At 42.1% G+C, this 12,363-nt stretch overlaps 3 protein-coding genes across 9 annotated transcripts in view; 1 reads left to right on the forward strand and 2 right to left on the reverse strand.

Annotated features, from left to right (window-relative positions):
• Positions 1 to 1,003, reverse strand: part of LOC108235090 (putative homeodomain transcription factor 2) — a 40,346-nt gene extending 39,343 nt beyond the window's left edge. For all 3 annotated transcript variants that reach the window (XM_017414854.3, XM_017414855.3, XM_017414850.3), the window contains exon 1: positions 863 to 1,003. The gene's annotated coding sequence lies outside the window, so the exon portion shown is untranslated. The remainder of the gene's footprint in view (positions 1 to 862) is intronic.
• LOC108235092 (transmembrane protein 60) lies at positions 933 to 3,377 on the forward strand. 5 transcript variants are annotated; one of them, XM_025005644.2, is made up of 5 exons: positions 933 to 1,048; positions 1,212 to 1,431; positions 1,514 to 1,558; positions 1,839 to 1,960; positions 2,184 to 3,377. In XM_025005644.2, exons 4-5 carry the CDS (start codon positions 1,877 to 1,879, stop codon positions 2,499 to 2,501), a joined length of 402 nt encoding a protein of 133 aa, XP_024861412.1. In that variant the 5' UTR covers positions 933 to 1,048; positions 1,212 to 1,431; positions 1,514 to 1,558; positions 1,839 to 1,876; the 3' UTR covers positions 2,502 to 3,377. The 5 variants fall into 5 exon arrangements, with proteins under 5 accessions (XP_024861412.1, XP_024861415.1, XP_017270346.1 ...); XM_025005647.2 differs by having other exon boundaries at positions 1,869 to 1,960; XM_017414857.3 differs by having other exon boundaries at positions 1,212 to 1,558.
• A 1,809-nt stretch (positions 3,378 to 5,186) lies between these two features.
• The window catches only part of LOC108235053 (lysine-specific demethylase RSBN1L), a 31,997-nt gene continuing 24,820 nt past the window's right edge, over positions 5,187 to 12,363 (reverse strand). The window contains exons 7-9 of the mRNA XM_017414776.3: positions 12,037 to 12,207; positions 11,797 to 11,905; positions 5,187 to 10,973 (exon numbers count right to left, since the gene is read on the reverse strand). Coding sequence (XP_017270265.2) covers positions 9,192 to 10,973; positions 11,797 to 11,905; positions 12,037 to 12,207 — 2,062 coding nt within the window. The 3' untranslated portion in view covers positions 5,187 to 9,191. The remainder of the gene's footprint in view (positions 10,974 to 11,796; positions 11,906 to 12,036; positions 12,208 to 12,363) is intronic.

Genomic DNA, 12,363 nt, shown 5'->3' on the forward strand with positions numbered 1-12,363 from the left:
GCGAGCCTTTGGCTGCGTTTAGCTCCTAGCGAGCCTTTGGCTGCGTTTAGCTCCTAGCGAGCCTTTGGCTGCGTTTAGCACCTAGCGAGCCTTTGGCTGCATTTAGCTTCTTGCGAGCCTTCGGCTGCGTTTAGCTTCTCGGGAGCCTTCAGCTGCGTTTAGCTTCCAGCAAGCTGTTTGCTAAGTTTAGCTAGCGTTCTGCTACATTTTGCTAGCATTCTGCTTCTTTTAGCTTCAAGAACTGAATTTCGGCTTTTAGCAGATATTCAGCACTCGGCATTTACATTTATGTTTGCAGAAAACAATTTCTGCAGCTGAAACTAAAAAGCCACCAGATTTTGCTAAACGGCACTGGAAAACTGTGGTTATGTGAATAAATGCATTTTCTGGGCAACTTCAACTTTAGCAAAGTGGCAGAAATAGTTCAGCCAAACCCGACAGTGAGTAGTCTAAAACACAAAGTTAGACAGAAACTCATGTAATTAAATATATGAATATGTACTGAGTGTTTTCGTTCTTAAAAATAAAATAATATATATATTTGATGCTGCAGCTGTGGTTTCAGATTTAAGCAGTGAGCTTGGTGCGGGAGGAGGAAGATGGAGGTTCTGTTTTCCACTTTAACATAAAGACACAGCTCAGTAAAACACTGTAAACAATGCTACTTTTAAACTAGCAAACGAGCAGCGGAATGCAACCAGTGTTTTAAAGGCGTTTCAGCGGCTCAATCGGCTCTCACGCACAGAAAACCCTCCTCCTCCCCCCGCTAAGCTAAAGTCAAGCTACACGGTTAGCTAATCCACCGGCGGCAGTCAGAAAGCCCCACAGCTGTCCTTAATAATGAGTCCATGAGCAAGCTTACCTCCTCCGCGCCGCAACAGCAACGTTTTTCACCACAGTAAACTGCACTATTCCAAGTTAATTTAAAAGTGCAACTAGCCAGCCAGCTCTGTCCATTGTCTGGAAGAAGATGCTGAGCGTCTGCTCGATTTGAAGCTTTTTCCCTTTCTGTCGCTCGGTGCGAAAAATACTACTCGAGTCCATTACCGTAAGACCTCGTTCAAACGCGACACGACATTTTAAGCAGATTTAAACGCTACCTCCGTCTAAAGCAAAAGGCAAAGCGTAACGAAGAAGTAACGTGGTTTACATCAATGTTTTGTTTCGAAGGTAGAGAATAAGAGAAAATGTATTTTCTTTACGTCGTTCAGTTCCACGGAAGCCTCGGAAGTGACGGGACTGTACTCACCTCTGGTGGACGTTAACGGTCACTGCAGGAGAAGAACGACTCTGTCCTTTGCGCAAACATTACGGTAAAGACGCCTGATTGGTGAACGTAAAAACGTGCTATGACGTAAAGAGTACGTAACCAATCAGCTTCGAGGGTGGGCTGGCCCCAGTGCAAAGATAACGGGACCAAAAATAAAAGCGGTGTGTAGTTATTTACATAGCGTTTATTATTAATAATAATGTGACTTATGGTTAGTAACAGGATGTAATTATTAATATGTAGCACGCAGGGAGAAGATCCTGGCCATTGAGTTGGGAAAACGCTGATGTAAGTTAAAAAAAAAAATGTTTACAGAACATTAGCTAAATGCTATTATTAGCTAGCTAGCTGACAGGTTCGCTAACAATGAATGGAAAGCAGTAATTTAGGCTTGTTTTAGCTTAATTTTGCTTCATTTTGTGAGCAGGACAGATACTACCACGTAAACCATGGCTGGTAGGAGCTACTATAATATTGCTGGCTGTTTAAAAACGCAGCTGTTCATTATAATATTTACAAACTAAGCATTATCATGAGTGTCTCTTTCTGTCCTCGTCTGTCTGTCCAGGTTCTACTTTATGTCTCTGTGTGTCTCCAGACAGTAAGATGTCTCTGGCTCAAAGGGTTTTGTTGACCTGGGTCTTTACCCTTGTTTTCCTCATCATGTTGGTACTCAAACTGGATGGCAAGGTATGGTAAAATATGTTTTTATTGTCTTGTTATCATTATTTTTAACTTTCAATTGATTTCTTAAAATCAATTTTTATTTATTTTACAAAATGCAAGGTTTTTGTTTAACAATCATCCATGTCTGTGATGCAGATTCTGATTTTTTTCTAATAAATAACAGTGATAATCAAACTGTCAGGAATACAAGCCTTGAATATTAACTTTTTCGTCTTCCTCTCACCAGGTGCAGTGGAACTGGTTCCTCATCTTCCTCCCAGTCTGGGTCTTTGACGGCATCCTCATTCTCATGCTTGCCATCAAAATGGCTGGCCGCTGCAAGCCTGGGTACGACCCACGCAACGGTTCACCAGACCTGCGTCTGCGTACCTGGTACCTGACGGCCATGCTGCTCAAACTGGGCTTCTGTCTGACGCTGTGCGCCAAGCTGGAAAAACTGGCCGACGTCAAGCTGACGTTTGTTTGCATACCACTGTGGACCATGCTGCTGGGAGCACTGGTAGAACTTGGGCTGTACATCTTTCCTGAAAGGAGAGAGGTTTAACAGCTGAGTGCACCGTGTACTTGAGATCAAACTATTTAAAAAGACAAAAAAAAAGTGCTGGAAACGTTTGTGCTTTGTACTTCAAGTATGAGAATGGTAGCTGTTCAGCAGAGCTAAAGATCTACTGAATGTTTTAAAGAAAAGCTGCTTTTGAGTCAATTATTTAAAAAAAAAATAGCACCAAAAGGAATCTGAAGAAGCATCTGTATAAGTAAAACTACTGTGAAGCCAACACTGGAAAAAAAACTGTTTTGTGTTGTTTTAAATTCATAATGCTCAGTATTGTTTTTAGGTATTTAATGAATATAATTAACTTTAATTTTTTGTTGTTAGAAAGGTACCACAGATGGGCTCCAATTCAGAAAGTATGTTGTTCAAAATGCTTTTTTTGTGGGGCTGCATTCATCTTTTCCTTTCATTCCTGAGCCGTTTGCCTATTTTGATTTCATCAGTTTATCTTGAAATGACTATTTTAGCTGTAAGGATAGAAAAATAATATTTTTCCCCCCTCTTTTGGGAAACCCTCTACCTTCTACTCTGTACATGCTCCTTTTTTAACTAATATCTGCAAGTGAGACCACTAATTTTTTATCATTAAGCTGTAAAAATCTACATTTTCTACCAGCGGTTCTTGATGTTTTGTTAAATTGGTGGCTGTCATTCAGACACCAGTACGTTCAGCTGTGCGTAAGTTTGTTTTTGTGCCGAATGATCAGTTCAGTTCAGACATTTGTTCTACCCATTATTTTTGCACTTTATTGACAACAGTTTTAAGCCTGTGTTGTAATGATGACTGATTTAATTTACGCTGTGCGGAAATTTGTCATTTTAAGTTGTACCAATAAAAATGCAAATTCTCACTCAAGCGTTTCTAAATGTAAGATGCTTGTAAACTATGCAAAAGAAAACATTTAGTTGGAGGGATGGGGGGTTTGATTCCTGCTGGGATATGACCTGAAATGCACTGAGGGATCCAGAGAGCATGCAGCTGGGTTTGTCCATCTGTCCTTTTAAGGACACTTCAGCTCCTCGGATGTGCAGACGCAGCACATGCACCAGTTTGACCCAGCATTACGCAACATTTACTAAAAAATTCATGACTTTAGCAGCAGCAAAAAAAAAAAAAAAATCAACTGCTCTAAAGAAATACGAGGAAGGAGAATAGCTGCAACTCTGAACTTACACTTAAATATTATTTGCTGAATTTTGAATGACAAAAACACGCAACAATGTTTATAAATAAGAATCGTATAAAAGTACATTTAGTGTTGCTATAGTAGCAAGCCTGCACTCATGTAAAAATTATATGATGTTAAAATTCTAGTTACATATTTTATGACTGTTCTACACCAAACAGTAGTGTTTTTTACATTTTTACTCCACAGTATTAAATTAAAAGCAAAGGAATGGATGTCGACTCAGTTCATCTTAATTTGAAGACGAGTTATGGACAATTAAAAAAATACCATCATGTGCGATCTCATCACGCTCAGAGTATGTGTTGTGAATGACTCTCAGCGACTACCAGATGAAATTTTAGCTTGATGTCTGTGAAACTGACTGAGTTACAGCTATTTCTGTGTTAGCTAATGTTGATTAGCTGTGGTGGCCATCTTAAAATCGGACTCCAAAGGTTAATAAATCATAGACGTACATCCAGTGATTATTTTCTGAAAGCTTAACTGAAATTCATCCAGCAGGCGATAATTAAAGACATTCCTGATGATATAAACAGTACTTCTGGCTCCACTCACATGGTTCTGTTGCTTTGGATTTTCACAATAAAAGTCCAAAACATGAATGAAGGTCCAAAAGCTGTTTTTCTTACTGCCGTTTCAATTTAATAATCATTATTAGAAATCTTTTAATGGTAGGTTAAGATTCACAACCTAAACTTTTTACTGTGTTAAACAGTTAAATCTGTGCCAAGCAGAGGGAAAAAAAAAGTCTCTTTCTTAACAATCAACTACAAATAGCTCAGTTTTCTTGTCTGGTGCTTTAACTTCTAATGCCTCTAGAATCCAGTACAATGATCTTTTGCTTATTATTATTTTTTTAAAACGTGAAGCACTACAGTTTCACATCCGACGCACTGATGAGTACAGTTTCTAAATAAATCACACACAGGTCGCTGTAGTCTTTCCAATCCATTACCTTCAAATCACAAAAATACTTTGCTTCCCTGCTTTACAGCCGCTGGAACGCTGTAAAGGTCAGCTGAACTCCTCGGGCCCTACGGGATGAATCTGAGGAAAGACAGAAGAGGTTTTGAAGTGAATCTGACCCGACGCACACTAGTGCTGAATTATGCATCTGCAGCGTTGTTTAAGAGCGTGTTGTCTCTGCTCGGCTCTGACCCGTTCAAAGAGCTGATCTCACTGCTGCGGACTGCGAAGCAGCCTGGAAGACGTGCATCATTTTACAACAACAACATTTGGATTTTTATACTGAGATTAAATCACTTTACTTTTTGTGAAACTTTAAAGGGCTTGCGAGTAAAAAACACATAAAAGTTGATCAAATAAGTGCTTAAAAGAGTATATTTGGACCTATAGGCACAAAAAATATTATTTTTATCCATTTACACACATTTTAAGATACAAATCCATTCCATTATGTACCAGTTTTAATGACCACCCTTTAATGCAACTGTCCAAGCTTCAAGAAAAGAAACTGGAACATGCATACTTTCATACAGTGAACCTTTTATTAGTTAGGCTCATATTTAAAGTAGAAACCACACTACAAGTTTTTTTTCTCTTTACAAAACTTCTTATGTACACTACAGTGCTGACAGTTAATAATAACACAACTAAAATGAAAAAATAAAAACAAAAAAGATAAATAAACTCTGTGAAAACAACTCGAGCTCCTGAGGACATCTGTTTTCAACAATAGCTTTAGTCACATTTGTACAAAATGAAAAAAGAATTAAATAAAGTTCCTGTCACGTCTCTTTGAAAACCCAAAAGCATAAAAAGAGCTGCAGAGCGCCGTACAACTGAATCATGTCCTTAATTATCACCTCGATCTCCTCGGAGCCACACAGAGACGAGTTCTGTCTCTGAAACAGAGTCGTTTGAGGCAGAAAAAAAGGCTAAGGCGTTATCTTTCACTTATTAAGATTTTGCAGGCTTTTGGCGAGACTAATAAAGGAAACTACAACCCCCGCTTTTCGGATTTTACTCCTCAAAGCCATCTGCACTTGTGCTGCAGATATCTGCAGGACTTTCAACAAATTTAGAGACCAATTTAAGGCTTTACTCTCGTTTTCCAAAGGACAAAACTCACTGCACTGTGTGTCTCTGGAGAACTGAATACAACTCCAAGTCTGAAAAAGTTGGGACGTTGTGCAAAATGTAAATAAAAACAGAATGCAGTGTTTTGCAAATCTCATAAACCCATATTTCATTATCAAGAAAACATGGTAAACATGTCAAATGTTTAAACTAAGAAATTGTACCATGTTTTGGAAACAAATGAGGTTGAATTTTATGTCAGAAACATCTCAAAAAGTTGGGACAGGACCCCTGTTTCCCCCTGTGAAGCATCCACCTCTTCTTTAACAGTCTGGAAACATCTGGAAACTGAGGAGAGCAGTGATGGAGGTTTTGGAGGGAATGTTGCCCCATTCCTGTCTGGAGGATTCTACCTGTTCAACAGGTCTGGATCTTTGCTGGATTTTTTGTTTCATGATGCATCAAATGTGTTCAGTTGCTGAGAGGTCTGGACTGCAGGCAGCTCAGTTCAGCTCCTGGACTCTTCTCTAAAGCTATGCTGATGTAACGGATGCAGTATCAGGTTTAACATCGTCTTGCTGAAATATGCAAGACCTTCCCTGAAAAAGACGGCGCCTGGATGGGAAAATATAGTGTTCTGCATTGATGGCATCTTTCCTACAGGCACTAATGCACCCCCATACCATCAGAGAGGCAGGTTTTAGAACTGAGTGTTGATAACAGGCTGAATGATCCCTCTCTTCTTCAGTACAGAAGATGAGGCGTTCATGGTTACCAAAAACTATTTCAAATTTTAATTCATCTGACAACAACAGTTTCCCACTTTGCCTTAGTCCATTTTAAAATAAGCTTTGGTCCAGAGAATATGGCGGTGTTGACTTTTTCTTTGCCTGATAGAGCTTTAATTCAATTCAATTCAATTCAATTCAAAAATACTTTATTAATCCCAAAGGGAAATTAAATAATAAGCAGCATGTGTGGACGTCACGGTGAACTGTGTTTACAGACGATGATCTGTGGAAGTGTCCCTGAGTCCATGCAGTGATGTCCAGAACAGAACCAGACCTGGTTTGAATGCAGTGGACTCTGAGGGACTTTCAGCCTCTTGTCCTTTGAGCTCAGAGATTTCTCCAGATTCTTCAGATCTTTTGATGATATTATGAACTGTAGATGATGGGATATTCAAAGTCTTCCCAATTTTCCATTAAGCAAAATTATCCTGAATCTGTTCCACTATTTTTAGACAGTTTCTCACAGACTGGTGAATCTCTGTCCATCTTTACTTCTGAAAGATTCAGCCTCTCTAAAATGTTCTTTTTAGAGACCTGACCTGTTTGTAAAATGCTCTTTTTGTTTGTACCACTCACTTTTACAGCCTTTTGTTGACCCTGTCCCATCTTTTCCGAGACGTGAAAAATCAAAATTGCCTTTCTGTATGTTACAGTTTTTTTGATTACACAACTGATATGTTTACTATGTTCCACTGTGAATAAATTACAGGTTTGTAAGATTTGCAAATCATTGCTTCCTGTTTTTGTTTACATGTTACAGAACGTCCCAACTTCTTTGGAGATGGGGTTGTAGTTCACAGTTAAGAACAGGCACTGGGGAAATGTTGTGGGCTACATTAGCAAGAGGGCTGCACTCTGATGTGGACAATAAAATTAAGACACTGTTGACAAAAAGTTCCTCAGCTGTGGGACATGCACTGAGACAGAGAAGTCTGAACCTGAACATCAGATACTTGGAGAATCATACACTCGTCATACTTACAGACCTTCCATCATTTTTAAGCACAAGAGGTCACTTCAGTCCCTGGTTGATAAATAAACATTTTAATATACATAACGCTAAACATTACCATAAAACTGGACTTCAGGTAAATACATATAAATAGTGCTTTGGGCATAAGTTCTCAACATCTGTTTTCAAAGTGTTTTAGACCACAGAGGCCTGAATAATTTCTGAATTATAGTCTTGGAAGAACCTGAAAATGCCCCGTTGATAATCTGGCAAAAGAATCTGAGTCATTATATCTTCTATAATGCCATTTGTATGTGCTCAAAAGTTGACATAGTGATTAAAAAGTGCTGCGAGGGGTCATGATTAGGAAGCCTTGACAAAAAGTGTCTGCATATTGCTCTCTGAATTCTGTCGCTTACATCTGGATGATGTGAAATCTGAAGGTAAATGTCTAATGTAGCTCCATGTTTGCTGTTTAATATTTAACTGCAACAACTACGTGAAGCTTAAAAACTGTCCAGGACAAATCGACGGACTGAAAGTTTTTAAAGGAGGTGACTCTCTGTGACCTGGCCGTTTTCCTGAGACTCCGGAGGTCAGCCTTTAACGGCCTTGCTCAGCTCCAAAAACAGATGTTTGACTTCAGACACTAGAAAGACATTACACCAGGAGCCCTGCCACCGGCAGTGAGGACACCAGGTGCAAGACAGCCTCGATATTTTAAACTGTGACGCATTAAAGGGCCTGACTTACCGCAGGTGGAGCTTACTGTAGTGATTTATAACTGATGTGGGGTCTTTTTTTTGATTAGTAGCACTGAAAAACAGCAATACAACATTCATGTTAGCCAATACAACACTGGAAATGATTAGAAACATCATTTAGACATCCATTAATTGCACTCCTCGTTAATGCTTTCCATTGTCAGGTTAAGGACAGATACAGTATGTGGTTTTATATTCAGCAGATTATTGCCGAGCATTATTGCTCTGAATACAATATGAGGGAAAAGTCCTGCCATTACCTGTACTGATAAAATACAACAGAGGAAACGTTGCAGTCTGACATCAACAAACAACAGTTTTAAATAATTTCACTGTGTGCCCCATCTTTACTCAGAAAGATATATGGGCACTGAGAACATACTGTTTAAAAAATAAAAAGAATTAGCTGCGACTTTCACAAAAAGAACATCCTCGTGTTTTTTTGTTTGTTTGTTAAATAAATAACACAAATCTGCCTTAATGTTCTTGTTTTCTTCCTATATCTGATGGCTCACAAAAAAAGCTGAAATTCTGAAGGATTACACTTTAAAGAACTAAAAAAATAAAACCAAACAAAAGTTTGGCAGACCAGGGACTTCATTCAAACCATGAGCCTGAAAATGCTTGAGCTAAAACTGGTGCACCCTTCGCCGACTACAGGCCAAAAAAACCTACCTGTACATAAAATTTTATTTGATCTAGTTTGTGCACAGCCAAAGCTTCAGTACAATCTAAGCCAGTTCAGTCCAGCGACCTGGAATATATCAGTTCAACTCTGCTTTTATACCGTGTCTGTACCGACACACTTAACTTCCTTCCTTTTTACACCGTTTTACAACCAAAATAAAACCTTTACAGTCAGTTAAAATTAGCATCGCTATGTACAAACACTACTATAAAATCTGCTTCTGCTGCTCTTCGTGCCTTGAGGGAGGTGGGGAGGGTTAAGGGAGGGGAGGAGGTGGAAGGGGAGGGGGAGGAGGCGGTGGTGGGGAAGAAGGAGGAGGTGGGGGGTGAGGAAAAGATGGTGACATGGGGAGCTGAGCCTGCACAGACGGGGAGGTTTGGTACTGTGGTTGGAGCGGGTAGGAACCGGGCGGCGGCTGCGAGAGGAAGGACTGAGGCGGGAGGAAGGGGTGAGAGTTGAAGCCAGGGTGCTGAGGGGGGAAGAAGGTTTTGGCGAACTGGTGCTGGTAAGTGAGATGAGGCAGGAGAGGCTGGGAGGGAGAGTTTGGCTGAGAGGAGGGGGGGAGGAGGGGAGGCGGGTAGTAAGTCTGAGCCTGCGTGGTGAGGTTGGGCTGGTGCAGGTGGCTCAGGTGGACTGAGTGCGGCGGCAAAGTCTGACTCAGGAAAGAGTTCAGAGTTTGGGGCTCAGGGGGGAAGGAGGGACTGGGGAGGGGATTCGGAGGGAGGACTGGAGGCCTGTGGGGGAGGTGGGAATGCGACAAGAGGGGAGGGAAGGGAGGAGGAAGCATCTGGGGCAGGTGAGGAGGGGGGAGGTGCTGTGGTGTGTATTGCTGCATGTAGATTCCTTGTCTGGTGGCGTCCTGCGGAGGATGCATCTGCAAATCCATACATGTCCTGGAGTCAGAGCTGGAGCTGTGAGTCCACACGTCTAAAAGCGTCCGTGGGTCTCCCAGCACCCGGCCTCGTGTTTCGGCCGCCAAGTGTGTCCGCGTGTCCGTTTGGGCGGTGTGTGTCTGCGACGTCTGAACCTCTGACTGCGCCGGTGTCCGTGTGCCTGAAAGAACATCTGGCATCAGGTGGAGGGGGTCCTTCGGGTGCTCGGACTGACAGGCGGGAGGCAGCTGGCTAGAGGAAGAAACTGCGGGCCTGGGACATGTCAGAGACAAAGAGGAGGCTGACAGCGAGGAAGATGCCGAGGGAGAAGAGGTAGAAGACGAGTGAGCAGCTGGTGAGGAAGAGTGTGAAGAGATGACAGCGGACCCTGTTGAAGGCGAAAATGCTGCAGAGGTGGAAGACTTGGAAGAAGGCGGAGAACAGGACGATTTGGAAGGTGAAAAGGAAGACACTGTCCTGCTGTCCAACTGATGATGATGAGGATGAGGATGGTGATGACGTTTAGGTGAGACTTTGGGTTTTGAGTCCTTGTGAAGAGAAGGAGAAGCAAGAAGAGGAGGAAGAGTCAGAGGTGACGCCGATTTACTCTGGCAGAGAGACGTTGGAGGTTCAGCCTTTACTTTTGGAGGAGAATCTTGATGTTTTCCTTCTTTTGCGCCATTCTTCATCTCATCTTTGTCTGTCACGTTACTAACAGAGTTCACAGAGAGAGCAGGTTCAGACGACAAAGGTGGCTCATCTTCTTCCTTTTTAACACAGGGCAACATCCTTTTTTCTGCCACCTCCTCGCCCTGCTCCTTCATTTCATCCTTCACTCTTCTCTCATCCCTTTCTCCCCTCTGCTGCTCCTCCTCCTCCTCCTCCTCCTCCTCCTCCTCCTCCTCCTTCCTCAGAACCGCTGCTTCCGTCTCCCTGTCCTTCGACTCAGCCTGCTCTTCCCCTTCCTCCTGCTCCTCGTCTTCTTGATAGTAACGCTTTAGGCGCACGTGCCACGCCAGGCTGCAGACGGCAGACACCGTCTTGAACTGGTGGACCACGTTTCGGGGGATGAAGTAGATGTCATCGTGGCACAGGCGGATGCGAGCGTAGCGGATCCCCTCCCGCCGTAATTGGTTTAGTTTGGCATCGTCCACCCACTGCACACACTGAGAAAGAAGGACGATGTTCAAATACAAGATGTCATCTATTTTAACTATCAACAGAAGAGGACAACCCTGCATAACCTTTCTTTGAGTGGTCCTAAATTATTTGGTGACACTGAGGAGCAAAACTTTCTACATACACACTGCACCGCGTTACAAAAAACAGCAACAAAATACAGATGTTCTGACAAGAACCTTTTTAAAGCACCTATAAATAGCAGCATCTTCTATTTTTAGAGTGTCTGCACAAAAAGAACTGTAGCGAATTATACTTCAAAATAAGAGCTTTTTTCGATGACATAAATGTATGGTGATCATTTCAACTTTAACTCTGACTCGTTGCCACAAAGAGAGAGAAAAACAAGTAAAAACAACTTAAAGGTAAAATGTCTCAAATGATTTTATGCAAGCATCTAAAAACCAGAACATTTTCTGTGTCTGGTTGTTTTGAAAACATTTTATTTAATGTCTCACTGGCACACACCAACTGTTAACATTAACATGACTTCTATTGCTATTATTAGTTTAAGTAGAAATGACTACTTATCACTGAAAACAAAGAAACATTCTACAAAAAGAAAACATTGCAGGCTCTCAAAAACAAAAAGGAATTCTCAAAGTAATTTAAAGAATCTCAGGAAGTTTCTGAGTTAACCGTGCCTGTAGAGAAGTCCATTGTTGAAACGATTTGCTCCACCAGGTGGCAGCGTTAGTTAGTTCGACGCTGACGTGAGATGAGCGAAAAACTCTGTGCAGATAATCCTGTATCTAATTTGAGATCCTGTTTTGAGCTGTGTGTTGGTTTGAGGTGTGTGTAACAGAATACCTGAGACAGAGGGGGTTCATGCAAGTCCAGCTGCAGCCTCTGAACTACGTACGGGAAATCACCGGCGTGGAAACACACAACATCTTTGGTTACACGAGGTGGCTCGGGGCTGAAAACAAGGCAGGGAGGAGCGAGAAAAAACAAGAGAGTGATTATAAACCCGTCATGGAGTAAGTGTCACTTCCAGGCAAACAGCTGTGTAACCGAAGCAAAACCCCTGCCTGTGGTTGTGCTTCTTACCTTTCTACAGAGCAGACAGCCTTCAGCACCCCCACGGCGGCTGTGGTCTGACGCTCGAAGCCCTGTCCGATGTGATCGGCGTGAGCTCGAGTCCGGTCCTCGAACAGCACCTCCCTGGGCTCGCTGGCTCTGGGCAGGGATTGTAGCAGGTTCTTCACCTCGTTAGTGGAGCTGAGAGAGAAACACACAAGAGCTCACATCGTTCGTGTTTGCTTCCCTGCTGTTTAAAGAAAGAAAGAAATGACAAAAAAAAACCCAGCTGCCTTGTCTGCTATTTTAAAAACACACGGCAGGGTTCACGTGCTGGTGCTGGGGGGGGGGGGGGGG

This window comes from Kryptolebias marmoratus, linkage group LG18 (assembly GCF_001649575.2).
Source record: "Kryptolebias marmoratus isolate JLee-2015 linkage group LG18, ASM164957v2, whole genome shotgun sequence".
NCBI lineage: Eukaryota > Metazoa > Chordata > Actinopteri > Cyprinodontiformes > Rivulidae > Kryptolebias > Kryptolebias marmoratus.

Bases quoted from the DNA above. Each gene is read 5' to 3' on its own strand.
- LOC108235092 (XM_017414857.3), top strand. From the start codon at position 1,877: ATGTCTCTGGCTCAAAGGGTTTTGTTGACCTGGGTCTTTACCCTTGTT. The intron at 1,961-2,183 runs GTATGGTAAAAT...TCCTCTCACCAG, and splicing joins TACTCAAACTGGATGGCAAG to GTGCAGTGGAACTGGTTCCT.